This window comes from Calypte anna, chromosome 2 (genome assembly GCF_003957555.1).
Source record: "Calypte anna isolate BGI_N300 chromosome 2, bCalAnn1_v1.p, whole genome shotgun sequence".
NCBI classification, from domain to species: Eukaryota; Metazoa; Chordata; class Aves; order Apodiformes; family Trochilidae; genus Calypte; species Calypte anna.
Genome location: NC_044245.1, coordinates 54,907,131 through 54,928,945, shown reverse-complemented (window position 1 = coordinate 54,928,945; position 21,815 = coordinate 54,907,131). Strand labels below are relative to the sequence as shown.

At 42.5% G+C, this 21,815-nt stretch overlaps 1 protein-coding gene across 1 annotated transcript; it reads left to right on the top strand.

Annotated features, from left to right (window-relative positions):
- The first annotated feature begins 2,413 nt into the window (after positions 1 to 2,413).
- BFSP2 (beaded filament structural protein 2) lies at positions 2,414 to 21,682 on the top strand. The gene is made up of 7 exons (XM_030445724.1): positions 2,414 to 2,982; positions 10,683 to 10,765; positions 12,679 to 12,835; positions 15,005 to 15,166; positions 19,782 to 19,913; positions 20,413 to 20,633; positions 21,436 to 21,682. The coding sequence occupies exons 1-7, from the start codon at positions 2,521 to 2,523 to the stop codon at positions 21,437 to 21,439; spliced, it is 1,221 nt and encodes a 406-aa protein (XP_030301584.1). The 5' UTR covers positions 2,414 to 2,520; the 3' UTR covers positions 21,440 to 21,682.
- Positions 21,683 to 21,815: the final 133 nt, after the last annotated feature.

Genomic DNA, 21,815 nt, shown 5'->3' with positions numbered 1-21,815 from the left:
CTAACATGGAACGTGTTAGTTTACATGTTAGTTAGTCTAATGTAGTCTAATTAGTCTGCATTCTAACATTTAGACTTTGCCTAAATTGATGCTTTTTCTTTGAGCAACTGTTACCGTGGGACCTATTTTCCGTTTTGCTTCTCAAATTGCCTTTTTTGTGTGGTTCAGCAAGTGAAATGGCTTCTGTCTTCTGAAGCCTCAGATGTCCTCTCCCCACCTCTGCCCATCAGTTCCTGTAGATGATGTTCTGCCTTCATTCCTCACTTCATCAGGAGCAGGCTGTGAGGCAGCAGGGAGTTTATTCCCTGCTCCAGCTGGATAAACTCCCTGCTCTTTGCCACTGGCTGTTCAGGTTTATCACTTGGTTGCACAAAAAAAGGAAGATGGGGCAGGACAGGGTTAGTGCAGCATCATTAACTGTATGCCTTGTTCAAGGTGAGCCACAGCTGATACCAGAAAAGGGAGTTACAGCAGAGGCACATCTGGTCCAGCTGTTCCCACCTGCCAGCAGTGTCCCAGTGGCTGTGGTTAGTCAGAGTAACCTGACAACTTTACTAAATGATGCCTGGAACCAAACCAAGACATGAGGCGTTGTCGTTCTTGCTTTCTCTCTGTCCCACATGTGCACTTGCACTGTGATGAGGCACAGATCTGTGTGGGGCCACAGGCTTCCTAATAATTATTAGAAAATTTTAATGTTACAGGGGCTCAGAACCAGAGAGAAAAGCACTGCTTCCCTACAAGCTGACAGGGGCACACAGGAAGATGTGGCTGTGTATGGACACACTGGGAATATTTCTTTTTACAGTGAGTGAAATATGCAATATGATATCTATGAGCCTTGTGATTAAATACTAAATGGCCTCCTGAAAATCACTGGTTGATTATAGAGTGAAAACTGTCTGAGGGTCTTGCCAAGACCAAAAACAATTCCATGGGGGCCTTCATCTTCTGTTTAAAAAAAAGAGGTGGAGAGAATAAGGTGACAGAGAACTAAATTCTTTGAAAAAAAAAAAAAAAAAGAAGCCTATTTTAACATTTGTTTTCTGTACACAATATTGCTTTTGCAAGTCAGAGTTATTTTTATTTTGTATTTGTTTTAATTCTATACAGAGCAAATACACTGAAAATGTTGCGTAAGAAATACTGGAGGGTTCCTCTCATTCAGCCAGCACAGTTTGCTTGGTAATCTAAATGCAGAATACCCAGAAACTAGCCAAAAATATTTGCAAAGCTGTGAGATGCTGCACTGTCCCCAGACTTCACCCACCTGAAATGGGGACCTATGTGTAGGCAGTCTTGCAGTTCTCAAACTTAAAAGACAAGCAAAACAAACCCCAGCCACTAACTGATAAAGCCAGGATTAGGCACCCGTGGAAGACAGGGATTTCTCATTGTATTACACCTCGCCAAAGACTCCCCACCACCCCTGTACAAACCTACATGGCATTAAGGCAATGCCCAACATCAGCACATTACAGGCATGCCAGCAGAGATGCATACACAGTAATCCTGCACTGGGGCAAGGCTGGCATCCTGGCTGTGGACCATCTCCATGTGTAGGAAGAAAAAGCTATACCTTAACACTGTGTAGCGAAGGGTCCCACTGTACCACGAACATGTCCCACTTACCTACCTATAAACTGCCCTCCTGATCATTCGTCACTTAAATGCAGGGACAAATAAAAAGAAGAGGATGGTAAAACTTTCTCCAGAGCCTGCAGTAAGTCTCAGGGTTTGCTTTTGCCCTTTTCTTTTGGCTGTCAGTCACCTCACCTTTGTCCCCAGGCTCTCAATCAGAGCACATTGGGCCCTGGCTGAACAGACCGAATGTAGCTGATAGTGTGATGTTAAACCCAGCAAGCAGGGCTGGAGGTGAGGGAGCTTGTCCCTATTAAAATCTGCTGCTTTTGGGGCAGCGTGCCTTGGGTGGGAGGTGAAATCAATGCACAGAGAAATCCAGAAGCTGCAGCAGGGCTGAGGGAGCATTTGAGGCCCCGCAGCAGTGCAAGGCTGGCTCTGCCGTGGCCCAAACAGCTCCTCAAAGCTTTGGCTTTTTGCTGACTTAAAGTAACATCTTGCTACAGGAGACTGTCTGGAGCAAGCGTGGGTGTGAGAGGTCAGCTTGTGGGTAACACGCCTGGATACCTGTGGGTATAAGAGTAAGAAATCATCTGGGTGTCAGAGTAGAAAACACCCGCTGGTATTTTAACACGCACGTCGTCCTGAATCCCCATCCCGCTGTCCCTGTAAACACCATTGTGCTTTTCATCTGCTACATTTGCAGCAGCAGCAGCAGGGAGATTTCCCCTGAAATGGGATTGCTGACCCAGCGGCCGCCCGGACAATGTGACGGCCGCTCCCGGGCAGCACAAAGCCCCCCTTCCAGAAAGCGGTCGCACAAAGCCGAAACCCCCGCGCCAGCCCCAACCTGCTGGGCTCGGCACATCCCTCCCGACAGTGTGGGCCCGGTGAGGTGGCTGGGCTGAGCGTGGGCAGTCGGTGGGCCGCAGCGGCACCATGCCCTTGCCGAGGCGCCGGTCATCCTTCTTGGGGCAGCAGACCTCTTCCTCCGTGGCCGAGGGCTCGGGGCCGCCCGGTCGCCGGGTGAGCCTCGGTGGTGGTGGAGGAGGAAGCCTGTCAAGACCCCCCGGCGTCTACGTCGGCACCGTCCCCACCGGCGGAGTCAGCAGTTTGGGGACCCGAGTGTCCCGCAGGGCCCTGGGCATCAGCAGCGTCTTCCTCCAGGGTCTGCGCAGCTCCTCTGCCGCCGTGCCCCTGGCCCCGGGGCTGGAGAAGGGACGGGGCCTCTCGTACGAGAGCCTGAATGGCTGCTTGGTGGAGTACATCGAGAAGGTGCGAGCTCTCGAACAGGTCAACCAGGAGCTGGAGGAGCACATCAGGGTCTATCTGGACAAGAAAGCGGCGAGCGTGGGCAGCTGGGGAGCGCTGCGGGAGAACTGGGAGGCCATTTACCATCAGGTGAGGGCTGGCAGGGGCGGGGTGGGACGCGGGGAGCTTCGCGAGTCATTAGCTCGGCTGGGCACCGAGGGTCGGTGCTGGTGATGAGTGCTGCCTGATTTCAAGGCACCGTGCCCTAGACGGAGGGTTTTTAATCTATCTTTGCGATAATTAGCGTTATCATGTCACAGTGTGCTATGGAAAATGCCTATTAAGCGGGAGAACTGCCTCAGGCCTCTGGCGTATGGGGGTGATTGAAATGCACCCCAAGGCGAAATAGTCTGAGATGATTAAAGTGGGTGATTTTTTTGTTTGTTTGTTTGTTTGTTCTATGGGTTTTTTAAAGCTGTGGTTATTACACTGAGCATCAAAATTATGAAAAGAAAACTGCTAGGACTGAATTAGTGTATCCCTCAACATGATACCATTACATGTACATTGTTGGTTGGGTTTTTTTTCTAATTAGCAATTCATATTTGACTGTATTCCCTTGTTTGTTTAATCACAATTTGAAAAGCTCTATTTATTTAGAAATAATTATTACATGGCCACAAATGAGTGAGTCCTTCCTTCCATTGCCACCCCACCATCCCTTCCACCTTCTCTGTATGGCATGGGCTGTGCTTTCTTCAGGAAAGTGCTTATGTGGGGGTGGAAAATGGTGTTTGTATTGACTGCATGGACAAGAAACAGTTCTTTTTGCTGACCAGTAAGACTTTGCAGGCTGATGTCCTGCTTGCAGTGAACAGGGGGCTCTGTCCCATGAGGTCTTGGTGCACCTCATGAGTCCTAGCTTCTCAACCTCCAGCCACCTGGAGAGGACAGGACCCCAGAGAGCTGGAGCCTGATATCTTGCACATCTCTTCCCAGCAGTGCTTGTGAAGGCACAGATAATGCCATTAGCAGGTCTTCAGGAAGCTGGAAAACCACCTTCAAGTTCCACGGGATAAAACATCCTGGTTTAACTCAGGCTGGCAGGAGTTTTACTCTAGCATAGGAAAGAGGGTGCATTTTTACAGTGTGCTGTGTTTTCAGGGCAAGTCTTCATCCAGAACACTACAAATGTCATCTGAACCGTTAACATGGTGGCATAAGCCATTATATGAAGATCATGTCTGCAGAATGCCCAGCTAAGCACTGACTTTTCGAGTTGTTATCCTTTTGTGTTGGTAAATGACATTGTGGCTGCTAATCCTGTGAAGTTTCCTGAAGGGCCTGGCTGCTGAAGACAGTGGGTTCTAAATATGGGTTGCTTACACAAAAACATACCTTCAAACCTATAATTTCACTGAGGTAGATCAGGATGAGGGGCTTAATGCTTTGCATCTGCCATTCTATATTTTCCAGATGAGTCTCCCATTTTGCAGCTGTAGACATCAGCTGTAAAACCTATCAGGGCCTATGGTAAAGATCAAAAAAGTAGGGTCATTAAGTACTTTAGAAAGAACTGTTTGGTTTTTTTTTTGCCCCCAAAATTGTAGTGCATTGTCGTGCAAATGAACCCTCTCATGCAATGATTTTTCACCTATATTGTTTTCCATTTAACCTTTTTTTTAATTATCATCTTGTCTTGCTTTCTTATAAGTAAGAGCTGCTCATAATAAAATTTAAGTTGAACAGTGGGCTCTTCCTATATAAAATCAGAAAAATAAAGCTATGTAGTAACAGCTTTTGCAAGTGTCATAGAAGATAAAAAGATTAGCATCACCCATACCTATTTAACCATTAAAACACATTAGAGAATATGTATTTTTTTCTGAATTACTTCTGTAAATCAAGACAGGCATCGCTTAGTGGGTTTTGACTTTCTCAGATATAATCTGAGCTGTTAGGCATAATTCTTCACTTTTTTAATGGTAAGCATCTAACCAAAAACTAAACTACGACCTCATCCAGCCCAAACACCAATTAACTCATTCATCCTGGAGCTAATTGGCAAAGATGTGCCAGCAGCAACACCAAAACTGTCACATTTATTAAAACAACATCAAAATCAGTTGCTGCAGAAATGGCTGTAATCACATGGACTCCGTACCCTCCTGCCAAGACATATCCCAGTTGGAAAAGGAAAACATATTCAGGAAGGAGGTGCAACAGAAACGAGAGAGACCTGGCAGATACATTTCTGGATATCATTTTTGTCACTGTATTTAGATTGCATGCAGATGTCCTCATCCACCTTTATGTGACATACCCTCTTTTCAGCCTCCTGCAAAATTTGAGGATTCATTTAAATTCCCATGCAGGCCCAGTGTGTTCGGGTGGGAGGAATGCCCACCAACCTTGAACCCTTTGGTGCCATTTCCATGAAGCAGCTGTGAAAGTCTTGAGGCAGGAAGCCACTTGACTCTCCACCTGTTTAAACCTCAGTGACTATGATAGGAACAGAATTTGAATGAGAAGAAGCAAATAAAAATACACAATTGGAGCATGGTCTAGACATAAACCCCTTCCCCCCTGCTCCGCCAGTGAGAAGGCAAGGACATGGCTCTGTCAGAGTCACAGATTCTCCTGGTTCCGAAATCAGAAATGTGACAAGCCCACCTCTGCATGTGGGAGCAGAGACCTCAACAGCCCCAACGTCTTGTTTCCTTCCTGCCCTTCCTGGAACTTACTCCAGCATCCCACATTTTGGTTTGATGTCCTCCTAGCAATAACAGCAGGGTGACAGCATTTCTTCCAGACACAGAGCTAGGGGGAACAATGTGGTAACGCATGACTCAGAGGGTACAAGTGGAGGGTCCCTCAGGAGGAAAACCACTCATGTTTCATGGCAATTGTCAGAGCTGGTACTGCAGCAGGGGATCACTGACAGGAGCTGAACGATGGGAAGCCACTATCCAGCTCACAGCACTCATTATCTACCTGGGCAGCTGGTTTTAGGAGAGCAGGTGGACACGCACTAATTGGGACAGGAGCAAAATGGAAAGATTTTTGAAGGAAATGGGTGATATGAGAAATCCTTGCAGAGGTGAATTCATGTGACAGAAATACAAATTCCTCTCATTTTACCCTGGGCATACGGCTTTTCTCCAGGCTTCATCTCTGTCTTCCCATAGAAAATTCTGTCTGTAATCACAAATGTGTCTCTTCTGCAGAACAGGAGGCTCTTTGCAATGGTAATTCTTTCCCAAAGAGCAGGGCAGTGCCTGGGAAAAATGAACTCTTGAAATAATCTCAGTGAGTTTACAAAAGGGAGAGGGTAGCTGGGCTGCCGTGATTGTTCAATTATGGCTGCATGGGAGACACAGAGATTTACTTTGTGCATGAGATGGCACAGATCACAGGAGTAAACACAAAAGCAGAAGAAGGCATCAGTGTACTGGACCAATTTTATCACTTCTGTGACTCCTGTGGAGGGTTGGGAGAATATAAAAGATCAGATTTTTTCTATAGAGATACTTTGATTTACACCTGGCCTTACTACCTGCATCTGCTCGCTGTTATTATTAAGCCTGGAGACTATACAGGACTGACAGCCTGAGGAATCACCACACTGGGAGTTGCAGACAGTAATTTATTTGCTGCAGGGCTAGGAGAGCTGCTGAGGATTAGCTGTAACACAATCTAAGGCAACACAGTGACTCATGATGAGTGCCTGTAAATTGGTGAAATAGCATTCTGGCACTGATCTCAGGGCAAACAAGCTCCTACCAAACAGCACAAAGCTTGGTAAACCGCCATACAGAAAGTGGCAATAAATTAGTTTGAATTCTCTCCTCTTGGCCACCTCCATCAGTGCAACCTTGGACTGCCTTCCCACGCAGCGGTGAGGTGGGGCATGAGGTTTCCTCCTTCTGCTTGGGCAACATCACAGTTTTTACAGGTTGTTTATTTAGGTTTCTCCTGCTTTGAGAACCAGGTGCTACTTTAATGCACTCCTGTTAACTTATAAAATATTTGATGCATAAATTAAGTTGTGTTTTCTCAGATGCAGCAGGAATCAGCAAAGGACCCATCAGCCTTCCCAGCCTCTCTTTGGGTTTTACCTTCCTCCAGGCAATGCACCAAATGCCACTCTTGCTGCCTTCAGGTTCTCCTCCTTCAGGCTCTGAGGAGGGGTTCAACATGGAAAGCATGACTGCAAGCATAAAGACTTGACTGCTTGGCATCTGAGCAGGAGGCACAGCCTTGCATGATTTTAGCCTGATTTAGCTGTGAATTACAGTGTGCTGCAGGGAATGGGCTGGTATCAACCATTTCTTTCTGTGTGCGGAAGGAGATATCAGACCAGCATCCTCGGATCTTTCTCCACAGAGGAATCAATTGCTTTAACTGAACTGAACTTGAAAGCCAGATAATTTTCCATTACATAAATAATTAAACCATGAGATTCATTATCACAGGCCACACCTGAGACCATGAATTTAGCAGCATTCCGAAAGTGATTAGGCATTTTTAAGAGCAGCAAAAGTATACAAAACTATCTGTCTTAAAAACCAAAAGTTCCAAGCCACCAGGGTTAAGTTCTCCCAAAAAATGTCTGAACCACATCACCTTTTATCAAGGTTGGAATTTCCCTTAAAGCAGCTAGTTTTCCTTTTTGACGGTTGTAACCCAGTAAATGTTGTTGGTTTTTTCCCTAAAAATTAAAATTGTGTTTTCATGTCCATAAAAATCACAGTGAACTTAAAGAAAACTGTTGTTGCTTTCTAATTAAGATATTTTATACTACAAATATTCAGTGTTAATTCCAGTGCTAAAAGGAAAACATGATCAAAAGGTTTACGTGCATCCCAGATGCAAGCATATAAAACAATACATGACTTAAAAGAGCTATTGCTAATGATAATATTTGCATTTTGATAACACACCCTATCTTGGTTGTTTAAATGCCACATGAGTGAATTAAGCCTCTGAGAAGCCCTGCAAGGCAGGACAGCATTTCCTTCTGTTTGTCAAGAAGAGGAGCCAATGTCCAAGTGCTTGCAGCACTGCAAGCCCTCTCTCATTTCAAATGGACACAAAGAAGGCTGCTTCCTAAACTGCTGCATCATGAGTTTCAGTTTGTGTGTGTCAGCAAAGTGGCTACGAGTCTGCCTCACTAATGCTGCCTGTTTGCATCCAGCTGTTGATTATCAGGAGAATTAAATCAAACAAAAGGACCACTAGATGGAAGTCTTACATTTCTTCTGTAGCTGAGAAAAAAAGGCTTTCACAGCTCATGCAAATCAGAGAGGATTTTTCAGGAAACCTGGTTTCTAAATAGAAACCACTGTGCAATTATTTATCCTTCAGGATCACCAGAGGATTTAAAGTGCACACAGCTCATTTCCACAAAGGCTGAAAGGTTAATGTCTGCTGGCTTCTGCTGCAGTGCTCATCCCTGAGGCCTCCCAAACTTTACACTTCTTTATACCATTTTTACTTACACAACATCATTCAGGTTTGTGATCAGTTTTGGAAGGCCTGGCACTTTCTCATCAAACATTTGGCATTAGCCACAGCTCTGTCCCTGCTTCTGCATTTGTTTCAGCTCAAAAGCAGCTTTACAGTGACTTCAGCCTCTAAACTTAGACATTAATATACCTCCAAGTGGCACTGTGCTGGCCACAGGGTTTAGTGCTTATTTAATGAAAAAGGGAGGGAAGGGAAAAAGAAAAAAGAAAAAGGAGAAGGAAAAGAAAAAATGAAAGGAAAAAAAGAAAAAGGAAAGGAGAAAATCAGTTCTTGCAAGAAGACCCACGGACAGCACAGCAGTATGGAAATCCTACCTCTGCACAGCCTCTCTGAAATGCTGCAGAAAGGACTGTGGGGGTAGGTTGTTAGGCCAGTGCTGGTGAAGTGGGGTTGCAAAAACACAGAGAGAAGGAAACCAGGGCTGAGCAATGAAGACAAACCTGTTCTGTGGGCAAGTGAGAATGTAAAGGTCTTCTGTACTTGTGTACTGCATGGCAGGGCTGGCTGGTGTGCCCTCAGATCCCATCTCTTCACCCACACCTGTGGCTTTTGTAACATTTCTGACTCCTGCACTTTCTTATTACTGAACTGGGGCTTTTTTGCCCAGGGGTGGTATTCACAGGACCTCTCTTCTCTGTCTAGATGATATTTTCATGGAACGTGTGGAAATGTGCATGCTTGAGATGGCCGACCCCTCTATAAACCTATTCCAACCTATGTTAGTTGGAACTGGACAAGAAATCACACAGTTATTAAAGAAATACTGGCTGCTGTGCAATGGCATGAGCTCTGCTTCTTTTCAGCCACAGCCACCTTCTCTTTTTGTTCCAATCAGCAAGTGAAAAGTAAGCAACTTTTTAAAAAAAAAAAACAACCTTTTTTTTTAACTCTCATGCCTCCTCAGATTTATAAGATGTAGAGTGGTTTTACTTTAGTGATCCATTACAGACTCCACAGTGTGGGAAATAGGTTATTCCTTCAGATATCTCCTTATCAGATGCCTTTACATATTTTGGATTTGTTTGTCCAAGCATTTGTAAGACATTTGGAGCAGTAAATTGCTTTTCGTAAGGGTTAATGTGAATTGCCACATAGAAATATCTCAGCCTTCCGTGTCCACTTCTACCCCATCACCATGCATAAGGCCAAGGAGCAGGTAGGACCACACTAACGCAGTGATCTTACTTGCAGTACTTGAGATAACTTGTCTGGACACAACCTTGATGCCTCCACATTGCATGGCCTCTTTCACCTCAGGGGAGAAGAATGCTTCAGGGAATTTCTCATTTAGTTGCAGACTTAATTATCTCAAGAAAGATTTTTGCTTCAAGAACTCGCCTGGCCTTCTTACAAAGCTGCTTTTATTTATGTGGTGGTTTAGTTTCAACTGCAAATCTCCATGGGTATCTCCTGGAAAAAACCCTAAAGATATATTCAGTTCAGCTCCTCCAGAGCAATGACATGGGAAGAGGGATGGCTGGAGACCCCACGTAGTTATTTGCAGACATGATCATTCTAATCCTGGTCCCAAATCCAGCACATCTGCAGTCAACTGCATAGCTCAGTGCCTGTGAGACTCCAGTACAGGTGTCTTTTTTACCTTTTTTTCTCATTTCATATAACCTTCTTGAATCAAAACAAGCTGCTGTGTCACAAGCCTTTCTGGTTTGCTTACCTTCCAAGTGCCTCCTGGGCAATAAAGACACCCTTCCAGAGCCAGAGCAACAATACCACACTCTTATTTGCACAGTCTTTCCAAAGCATTTCACGGTCAGTGTATAAATCTTTGAAGACTGCCTGCTCCTCAGATCAGCTCTCTATCACAAGATCTTACAGGACCCCACCAGAGAAGAAAAACCACACTTTGAGAGCTGAGGATGTCTCACAGACAGCATGAGCCAAGTGTTCCTTGGCTCACTGAAGAGGATGACGCTGAAGAGGACTGCGAATGTGGGAAGTAGAACAGGAATTGCATGAGTGCTACTTAAACTCAATCTAGGTAATATAAGTGGGGCTTAAATGATGAACATACCTTGCACACATTAATGACTTTTATTCCTTGTGACCAATCAGAATAAAGTTCCCACATGAAGATGAATGCTTAGGAGCAGTGAATGGTTTGATGACAATTACAGCCTATTTGCAGAGAATTGGTGAAGTTATGTGTACAGAATTCATTGATTATATTATATGGAATGAGTCACTTGAGCAGTGGCTGAAGGATTATTTTCAGAATCAGAGACAGAAATCTGCTTAAGGTAGATGTGCACTGATGTGCTGAAGCTCTTCATTGCTTGAGCTCTGTTGTCTCTTTCCTCTAGGTGGGTGAAGCAGTCCTTGAAAATGCTCGTCTTATGCTGCACACTGAGAACATTCAAGCCTGTGCTGAAGATTTTAAAGACAGGTAGTCTTGTGGTGGCACCCAGCTGACTGCTTGCTTTGAAACTTTGCCTTGACCAGTGCTTACTCTATAGGGGAGTGATGCTTAGTGAGCAGAATGGGCTCATTCTTTTTAAGTTGAATATTCAACCACCAGACTTGGGAAGGTTTCTGGAGCAGCAAAATAATTACAATGCTAACATTATTTTGGAAGATTTTGAAGATTTCTATTAACAAAAATGTGCCCTAGCAAAATTGCTTAAGCTGTTCTTCGATATCTAGATTTCTCATTCAGAGGTCAGTGTTAATTCACATTTGGATTGACATTTTATAAAGACAAACATTCATATGACTATTAGCTTTACTTTCAGTGCCATATAAGTGGTTTTGGAAGTAAAAACAATTCTACTGCAGCAGCTAAAAAGCAGAAACTGTACCACTAAAAATGTCAATTTGGAAACATTAGATAAGAAAACAGAAATGAGCTGCACTGATTTTCCTTGTCTTTACTGAGAGAAATTAACAGTAAAAAAATCTTAAATACTGACAAACTACTTTTTAAAGATTTTTGATTTTCAAAGCCTAATATTCATGAATATGAGTGCATGAAGCTCTTCAGATTTTACTCACAAGGCATGATGAGCGTTTTAGCTTTTACTGGAAAGGGACTTGTAATGCGTGGGAAGCTCATTAGTATCCAATTTTGCAAGATCTAACACACAAACTACAAATTGATTTTTTTTTCTTATTATTTTATCATCCCTTAAACTTCTGTCTCTCTCTCTGCTATTATTTTATTTCTGTGTGCCCAAACATATATTAATCATGTTCTTAGGTTCACCTTTGATTTCAGAAATGTTCAGCTCTGAGCTACTCATTTTATGGCCTTACATCCAGCAAGCTACACTGACATTTTAATTACGTCCTTTAAATTATTTTTCATATGTCAGCTGGCTTGAACAAGCAGCCTACATAACAAAACCAGTGTCAAATCAATACACTGCCTAGTCAAAGCTCCTAATTCTCACTGGGATCAGCTGCCCCTTTCCAGAGCTGTTGAACTCCCTGCAATGAAGGTGAATCTCACAGGGCAGGGCTTGTTTGTGAAGTTGGCTCCTGTCAAACCTGCCAGGCCCCCTGTCTAACCTCCCTGGCTACCAGGACCTCAGGCTGGCTGGGTGGGTTTGCCGCAAAAGCCTCGCATCCACCCAAGGAGATTTGCCACACAACCCAGCCCCATTTTCAATGGAAAGCCTCAAATGAAAAAGTACAGATGAGAGAACTGTAGAATAGCAACTGCGTGCCAGAATTTTCCCTACAATTGCAGCCAGGGTTTAGAAAGATGTTTGCTTTAATAGCAATTGTGGTTGACAAAACAACTTCTCAGGTTTCCTATTTATTTTTATGCTACCAGGATTTGGTGTTAAGGATGGGCTGGGATCCTGAAGCATAGGTGTGAGTTCCATCAGCATGTTCATTAGTACAAGTAATTCTTGATGCACACATGTTTTCTTTTAATCGTAGCTCTGAAAAGTTTATGTACACAACTGAGCAGTTATTCTCATTTCACAGCTAAGCAGACAGAGATACAGCCACCCATAGTCATGCTGCATGCAACTACCAGATCTAGCAAGAGACCATGTGCCTCCCTGGGCTTATCCAGGAATCCTCTCAGGCTGATAACCATGGCAGAGCAGACTGTTAACTTAGCCTGGTTTATTACACTCAGGTTAACAACAGGGTACTTCAGGCAGTTAAATTGAAGTATAGTGAGACAAGGTGAGAGCAAAGTGTATCTTCTGTGTTTCTCTGCCTCCATCTGGGACACATGAACTGATTAGCACAAATGGTGTCATTATAAAAAAAATGCAGGTGTTTTGTGCTGAGCTGTGCTGCATTAAAGTTTGGGTGTTTGTTTTTGGTTTTTTTTCTTTGCAGGTATGAAAATGAGCAGCCATTCAGAAAGGCAGTGGAAGATGAAATTAATTCTCTGTATAAAGTGATTGATGATGCTAATTTAACTAAAATGGATCTGGAAAGTCAGATAGAGAGCATGAAAGAAGAACTAACTTTGCTGTCGAAGAATCATGAAGAAGTAAGTCTAGACTCGGGACACTGCAAAGCAAATGTGTGCCTGTTTCATCTGGTTGGTATCATACATCAAGTGCAAAGCAAGCACTGAAAACCTCTGCCTGCAATGTCTGGGTGGAGAATTGTCCTGCAAACTGCTCCTGGTTTTCTCTTCTTGATTACCTCAAAGCACAAACCTCTAAGGCATGACCAAATAACTTGTACTTAATGTTTTAATTCTTTCTCATCTGATAAATATGACATGGAGGAGATCATAGAAACACAGAATCAGGTTGCTCAAAGCTCCAGATGTCATCACTTCATTTCTTGCTAGACACCACACAATGGTCACAGGGTTGTACAGTCATGTATGTGAGCATCTCAACAGTCAGCTCAGATTCTCAGCCAGAGATGTAAAGAGAAAACACCTGTGCAGAGAACAATCTCTGGTCCTGCTGCACTAATGCTGAGCATTAACTGGGCTCTGCTGAAAAAATCCTGCTTGGCTCAGCAAGCTGCTTGGTCCCCAAAGCGAGTCTCTCCTGAGCAATGCAGGGGAAGCTCATTGTTATCCAATTTTGCAATACTTTCCCACTTCTTCACTACATTCACCAGCACTATTTGCACAAAGGTGGTTATTTCAGCAGGGAATCAGACCCAAATCAGCTTCTTTACTGATGTGGGCTCAAATATGGAGCTACTCCTAATCCAACATAAGGGACAGCAAGCAATTGTGCTGATGCCTCCAAAGGAAAAGAGAGCTTGAATGGAGATGGCTCTCAGAAACAAGGCACTATCCTACCTTATGTTTCTGGAGGGTTATTTCTGCAATCACAAGATTTCAGCAACATTGACAGGTATATGGAGACTTGGTTTGCAATATGAGGTTGCTTCATTCCCTCCCTACTTACATGAGTCTAATCCCAGGACTGGCATTTTGCAGAAAATAATCAGTGGTTTCAGCACCACTGCACAGCATGAAAAAGCCCAAAGCTGTAGCACATAAGAGGGAAAACAGAAAATTGATAGAAATATACAAGATTCCCTTCAAGCCTCTGTGCATTGCAATGACTGCTCTGAAACCAGAAAAGCTGGCACCCGGACTGTTCTTCTATGCCCATAAATATGGTATAACAAGAACAGCAATTTTCTACCAGCCCCCTCTCACCCTGCATTTAGCCAGTGAGAAGCCCTTGCAGGGTGGAAGTATGCTCTTTCTTTACCTGTAGGGAGTACCTGAGCATTTGCAGAACCACCCCAGCACAGACTGGGTTTTCACATGGCAGCAGCATCAGGGGAAGCTGCTCAAGAGAAGTCATAGGACAAAGGCTGGAAGCAGCTATTACCTAGCTGCAGCTGAGCTCTGGCAAAATAAAGCCCCAAGGACTTTCCTGAACAAGTCTAAAGTTTTCTTGTTTCCAGTGTTGAGATCCATGTCAAGTACTTTTGAAGCTTTTGTGCTCTTGAAGTGGGCACATTTTGAGCCTTTCATTCTTGCAGGTTCATAATTTATATATCCTTGCCCATCCTTTTTTTTCCCAATACTGTCACTATCAGGGGCCACTGCCTACAAACACAGTTCCCACATCTTTTCACACCACTTTTTTTTTTTTTTTCTTCTCATGTCAATAACACATATAAACATATTGGTGTAAAAGGATTGTCTTGGCAGACAGTTCAGACACGTGCAAATCTCATTTATTCTTGTGCTCCTGAAGACAGTGTACATACAACTGCTACTGCTAAGCATGTGATTCTAGATACACTAATTCTCTCCTGCTGACATGTTTTTGGAGTGTTTATATGCAAAGAAAGAACAGAATGCTCTCACCAAGAAGGAGGGTGCTCTTCATCTAATGTGCACATGTATAAACGCCTGCCACTTGCACATTGAAACTTGCCACTGTGAGAGGGCTGCTCCAGGCAGTGCTCTGGTGCAGGGCTCCAGTCTCCTTCCACCACAAGGAACTCTAACAAGACTCCTCATGCAGAAGCAAGGCAAATCCACATCTGAGGAAGAAACCCTCCAGTGCACTAACTCATTCATGGAGAGGCACTTCTTGGCACCAGGTTTAATTGCGCTCTCTGTTTGTGGAACCAAAAGAGTTCTTCCTACAAGCCTCTCTGAAGCTACCATCTAATTTTCCAGTTCACATTTTGAAGGTTCACTTTCTGTCTATTATTTCTGTTCAAGGATGTGAAGGTATTATACAAGCAGCTTGCTGGATCTCAACTGGAAGAACTTGATGTTCCCCTGGGAAGTGGCCTGGATGATATACTGGAAAAAATCAGAATCCACTGGGAGAGAGACATCGAAAAGAATCGTGCTGAGACAGGTGCCCTGCTACGTACCAAGGTAAGCACCCTATAGCAGACTCTAACATTGAAGGAGTCAAAGCAAACACAAAATCTGTCTAATACACCGCAATAACCTCAAGGGCTAAGTGTTTGATTTTTTCTTTTTTTTTTTTTTGAAACAAAAAAACGGGTAGAAATCTGAAGGATTTAGATTTATAGACTTAAAAATATCAGTGACTTTCTTGGGATGCACAGAGTTAACTAGCAGTGGAAGTGACCCTGCTGATATCACAGGTGTGAGAGACTTGTAAGGGCTCTGAAAAGTTGGCTGAGAAACACCTGTGTCTGATAAGGCACAGCCATTACCTTTCTGACTAGGGCTATTCCTATACCAAACAATTTACAGGGGCCTATAAATCAAAAGGGCAATATATATTTCTCTACATTAATTATACAGCTACAGACTCCTTGAGAGTTTCTCCTTGAAATTGTTTCCTTTGGCAGTGGTGAGAAAATCAGATATTAACTTAGAAATGAAATGTTATGAAAATAGTCCTTCCCTTTAAAAGGTCTCTCTTGATGCCAAGTCTAAAACAGCCCTTTAAATAGTTTTTTTCTCTGTCATGAAGGATCACTCATTTTCCAAAGTGACTTGCTTAAATTAGTATTTTTTCAGAGCTGAAGCATCAAGTTCAGAGCATGATCCTAAATTTTAGCAGCCATCTCATTCTGAGTTGGCTTTTACAGCCGATCATGGCACACCCAATTGTAACTACAACTGTGCTACAGAAATATTTAGCAAAAACATAGCCCCTCCATTACACGGAACAGAGCTGCTATGAGAAGAGTACAGGGTAGTGAAGCCAAACTGCAAGAAGAAAGAACGATGTTCAGCAAAGACATATGCAAACTTTAAGAAAGTGTTTATTTTCTAAGTAAAGAAGAAAAATTTTATGACAAATGTGATACCAAAGGTGCTAGGGAATGTACAAGAAGCCAATGAGAGGGGTTTATCCCAGAGATCCTATCAAGTTTCTGAGCAGGCTAGACTGTTACCAAGTGAAGTTTTCATAAGAATAGTCTGCGGGGACCTGATTTTCAGCTTTTACAGCCCAAGAAAGTCAGTGACAAGTTAAAAAAAACTATGTGAGCCCAGAGAGTGTCTCCAGAAGAAGGATATGTTGCCTTTTAAGGCCAGGGCATCCTCAGTAGCCTCCTAACCTTTTCCCAGAAAATCTGTTCCTGGCTCACTGCTGGGTTTCAGCAAAATGAAGATTACTCTGAGGGCACCAAATTCTTCAGTGTCCTCACTTTTCTGTACTACTTGATCCTGTCCCTCCTCCTGTGCAAATACCCTCACAGCTTCTTTCTTACTGTTTCCTTCATAACTTCAATATCTGGTATTCCAACAGCAAAGAGATACCATTTGTGGATAAAACTGCCAGCTCATACTGGACTGATCGCTGGATGCCACTATCATGTCTTTGATTGTGACCAACATCTGATGTTGCAGAGAAGTGCCAGGAAGCAGACATAACCTAATCCATCCCTACTTAGCCATCTTAGTCTAAGCTCTTAAGAGTTTAAGTTGTTCCTATTTTGGCTTTTAATGGGAAGAAGAATCAGAATATCACACATTTCTGGAAAGATCAGTTTCAAAGCAGTTATGACATTTGAGGGGGTTTGGTACCTAGATATACCTCTCATAAAACTCAGATGGTACATTTTTTTATCTTACATGGTTTTGTTTCTCATACAGATCTATTCAGATTACTATTTATAATTTTATTACTATTTATACAGATAGCAAAAGTTCTACTAGTAATGTCCATCCCTTTTTCAACTAATCTTGTGGACTTATGTCAACTTACATGGCTAAATTGCACCATTTGGTTATCCACCCTGTGAAAAATTCATGGCTCCTGTTTTGCCACACAGAGGCTCTCGCAGTTCCCTCCTCTCCTTTGCTCTTCATTAGTGTTATCTTCAGTCTCCCTTTGTGAGCTTTTCTTGCCCTTAATGCTTTAATTTCCTTTCTCTGTACCCATTCTTTGTCATAGATGTGATCACTTGACACCAAGGTATTTTAGCCTTAAATGTCAGGGCAGTACTTTTTATTATTTTGTGACCAACTTCCTTGCCTCATTTGCTTTGTCTTCAGACTAAACTTGCAACTTCAGACAGATTTTTCAGGGGTATTCTGGCATTGAACATAACAATTTATATCCATACCTAAAAGGGTTTCACATGGAGTTTTTTAGAATGAGTAAGTAACCTCAGGACTCTAATCCATTGGACTGAGCTCTGCCCTTTTTTTTCATAATGCTCAAAACTTTTCTCTGAATTGACACAAGTGATTTATACCCTTGAAAGGCACTCAAGCTGCTTAATATTTTCCCCGAAAACATGCTTTCCTTAATGATGTTGTGCTTGTTCATTGATGTCATCTGTCATCCATAAATCTTTCTAGTTCACATCTCATCCCCAAAGCAATAAACCTTGAGGCATCCAGCTGTTAAACTTCCATCATAATGGAACTAGACCTTAATCCTCCTCTCTGTGTCCTGCCTCTTGACCAGCTGTTGATCCATGGCAATGCTCTGCCCTGAGCACACGATTACACAGCTTCCTCTGTCATCCCCTGTGCTAGATCTGGTAAAAGGTTTTGAAAAATCTTCTCAATTATGTCAATTCTTTCTTCCTTGCTTGCTACTTTGTTAACAGGTTCCCAGAATTCTTAGGAGATTATCAAATTCACTTTCCGTCTGCATTTATAATGCTGATGTTGGTGTTGTATCCCTAATCATCCTTTAGTTATCTTGATTTGATTTTTTAAAAGAGTAATGAGAGATTTCACACTAATTCTTGCACAATGCCTGGCTCAGAACTGTACAGACATGCCTGAAATCCACACGTTCCTGGGAAACTCAAGCACCAGAATGATGAAGGTTTAGGAGGATGATTTCATCCTTCCCCTTCCCTTGCAGAGCATCTCAGGAAGAGCAGAGCCCTCAGAAAATACACACTGCCAAGTGGAGAGGGCACAGACTGTATTTGTACTTCTCTAAACAAGGAACCCCAGAGCTGAGGTCGTGTCATGCCCAGCAGCACCCTCCACATGGAGTCAGCTGGAAACCCTAAGGAGGATGGAAAAACCACATGTAGCAAAAGCTTTGCAGCTCATTCATCATGTGATACTTGCTGTGTCAGCCTCAGTATTTAGGGTCTCATGTGGCCACCTACATCTACTCCATTTGCCTGTTCTGTCATTCACACCACCAACGTGAGGTAGCTCTGGCGGCTTAGGGTTACTCCTGGGGGAGTTTCAACATCACCTGTGGTGAAGACAAGTTGAACTTACAGGTAGCAACCGGGCAATTAGCAGGGTAAATATGAATGTGAGATGCCAGGCTTCAAGCAGTTGGCATGGGCTATAAATATAGATGCCATGTCTATCTTTTTTTTAAAAAAGGCCTTTATAGTAGTCATACCATATAACATGCAGACTACAGTCTAAACACAATTTAGGAGAAACAAATTACTCCAGAATGGCAAGCCCATGATAACTGAGCCGGGGTCACCTGGACTAATGAGGTGGGATTCTCTCTCTCCAAAGAACAAGACCCTGTAAAGTATTTCTGGAAAATACAGGCTCTGAAATTTGCTGAAAAGGACACTTAACGGTATTTGTATTGAAATTTAGTCCTCTATAACGTAAGTTCATAAATAATAAATTTTTTTTGAGACTTATCTAATAGTTAAATGACCTTTTGCACCTAAGATGATTTCATTCTCAACGCCAAGACGGGTTCATATGATAGCATCAAAAAAATCATTAAAAATATTTCTGGTGCATGGTCCCAGATTATTATTATTTTCTTAATTTTATCATAGTTTTAAAAGAAAAAAAGGCGTAGTCAGAAAAGCAGGACAGAGTAAAGATGAATCTTCAGAGTGTAATGGAAGGATTTTACATAGTTTAACTTTAGTGTCAACCAGAAGAAGCTTAGGGTTTGACTGAAGAACTGTATTTGCTAGAGAACCAGAGCTTGGGATTTAAAACCTTGATTTCAGACCTTATTAAAAAGTATTGAAATTTTCTTTTTTACTAAGGTACCTTTTCCTTCACCCATTTTAAAGGAGCCTGAAAAGGTTCAAGGAAACCAGCAAGTGACAAGAACATGACATTGTATAATATCTTAATTCAGTGAAAGGAAATTATTTTTCTGACCTCCGTGACATGACTTGTTCTCTGACTCATATAATCCTATGTGAAAAATCCAGGTGTGAATACTTCTGAAATCCAGCAGATGAAGGGAAAACACAACTTTAAAGAAAAAAAAAAAAAAAAAGCGTGTTATACAAAATCTACAAAATTAAGAATTACAGCAACATTTTATATGTAATTTTAAAAGTACTAGTACAAATGCTGAACAGCTTTTGTAGACAAAGATAAAATATAGACATTGAGATGTATAAGCCATTTAACAGTAGATGCATGGAAATCATGATTTTGACACTAAGAAGTATTCAGATTTGTTCATCTGAGGAATATACAAGGCTCAAACTTCAGAGAGTGCCACAATCTGTGAAAATATTGTGTCAGTTTAGTATGAAAAGAAACTAAACCATAATTTGAGTAGGCTGTGACGGCAGTTGCCATCTTTTGCCAGCAACAGGCTGAAACAGTGGCTGCCATGAGAACCCAGGAGGAAGAGCTGGTGGAGGGCCTCAGAACCGAGTTCCATGAAATTGCCTGCAAAATACAAAGCTTGCAAGCAGAAACCGAATCTTTGAGAACCTTGGCAAGTAATGTTGGGTTTTAAATGGGTATATTCTGTGTGAAATTAACATGCCTTCTGAGGAAAACGTTCCCTTCTTGGGATGTAGACTTAAGACTGAATTCTGTTTTCCAGCTAATACTGTTTACAGAGAGGCCAGACATTTCTAGGCTCTTCTTGACTGATGTGGTGTGCTAACTGTCCCACCCCCAACTTGACAACTTTCCAATCTTTTGGGGCCCCAAATTTCAATCTTCATTGAGTCTTTGTACTCAATAATAATTTCACTGAGACTTCTGGGTGGGTAGTACTTGACAATGTGAAGAACATCTGCACCTTGTAACCAATGTAGCTCAAGCTTTGTACTGATAACACACATTTTTCAAAGTATCAAAAGAAAAGCATTATCAAAGTATTACCTTTCTACTTAAGCATATTCAACAGATATACTGGCCAAACCTGAATATAAAACACTGTGAAGCATATGAAAACTGTTTTAATGTCTGCCGTCCTGCCCTTACAGAAGAGGGGTCTGGAGAACTCTTTATACGACGCCAAGCATTGGCACGACATCGAGCTGCAGAACCTTGGCTCTGTCATTTCCAAGCTGGAGGCAGAAATGGGAGAAATCAAAGTAGAAACCGAGCAGCAGCAGCGGGATCGCGAAAGTCTGTTGACCAGCAAGCAACAGCTGGAGAAAGACATTGCTGCATATCACTGCCTGCTGGATGGAGAACAAAGCAGGTACTTGTCCTTCAAAGCAAGTGTGCCATGAGAATGAAGCGTATGTGTTCCCTGGGAAGGGGCTGTGAGGCTGCTGGAAGCAGGAGGAGTAGGGTGGTTCTGATGTTTCCTAAGGCTGGGTGGTAGACAGCAATTTTGGAGAAGCTGCAAAACTGGAAGAACACCCAAATTCTTGTCATGCATAGATTCCTCATGTATCAGAGATGGGTGTTTTCCAGAACTATCACAGAAGGATGAGGTTTAGGAACATGCCAGTAGGTCAAAGAGTTTCACTTTCCTGAAGATTTGTGATTAAAAAGCTACTGCAGAATCTGGGGGCCTCATTAGTGACTGCAAAGCAGCTGTGTTGCTGCTTCTTCCCTTAGTGCATTACACCTTCCCTCCTCCTCTCGCTGTACAGCTCAAATATTAAAGCTGTGATCCCAGAGAAGCTCCCTTTCTAAGCACACAAGTTTCCCCTGGAGTCCAAGGACAGAATCTGGCCCAGTGACTGTGGCTTTTGGGAAGAAACATTGTTCAGTTTCTTAACATTTGATCTCTGGGAATAAACTGTAAACACCTTTACAATGGTTCAGTTGCTTAGCTGGGCTTTTTTAAGATCCAACTCATGAAACCTGTGAAATCTGGAAGCTGTGGAATCTGATCCACAGCTTTTGATGGGAGCTTCTCTTCAGGTTGGGGAGAAATTTTTGTTATTATCAGATCCTGATGAGATTTCACCATCTGAACTAAGGATGGCACTTGGTTCAGCAATTTTCTTATTTGTAGTTGTGACCAACTTTTTATATATTTTTACTTTCAGCTGATTATGAAACTCCCAGCTCACAGAAGACCATTGCCATTAAAGCAAAAGATGTCACTGACAAATATGTTCATGGAAGCTAAAAACCCATGAAAACAGCCTGCTTTATTCAGTTTGATTCATCAATTGAAGTAGGTTGTAGCTTGAACAACTTCATTAGACCCTCCTCATGTAATTGCTTTGCTTACAGGTTTCAATTTACTCATGTTGTTAAAATTATAATAAAAATAAAGAATATCAGGGGTTTTGTTTGACTTTTTTTTCCTTCCAGAATTTTCCATGATAGCTGAAGGGGTGTGGATTAAAAACACAGGTCCTCCAATATCCAGCAACTAAACTTTTTTTTTAGAGTATAAATATATCAAGACTGACTGCCCCTC

What these genes read in the sequence shown, in the direction of transcription:
- BFSP2 (XM_030445724.1), top strand. Translation starts at nt 2,521, where the DNA reads ATGCCCTTGCCGAGGCGCCGGTCATCCTTCTTGGGGCAGCAGACCTCT. An exon ending in GTGCCCTGCTACGTACCAAG is followed by an intron (nt 15,167 to 19,781) that starts GTAAGCACCCTA and finishes ATCTTTTGCCAG; the next exon opens with CAACAGGCTGAAACAGTGGC. An exon ending in CCGAATCTTTGAGAACCTTG is followed by an intron (nt 19,914 to 20,412) that starts GCAAGTAATGTT and finishes CTGCCCTTACAG; the next exon opens with AAGAGGGGTCTGGAGAACTC.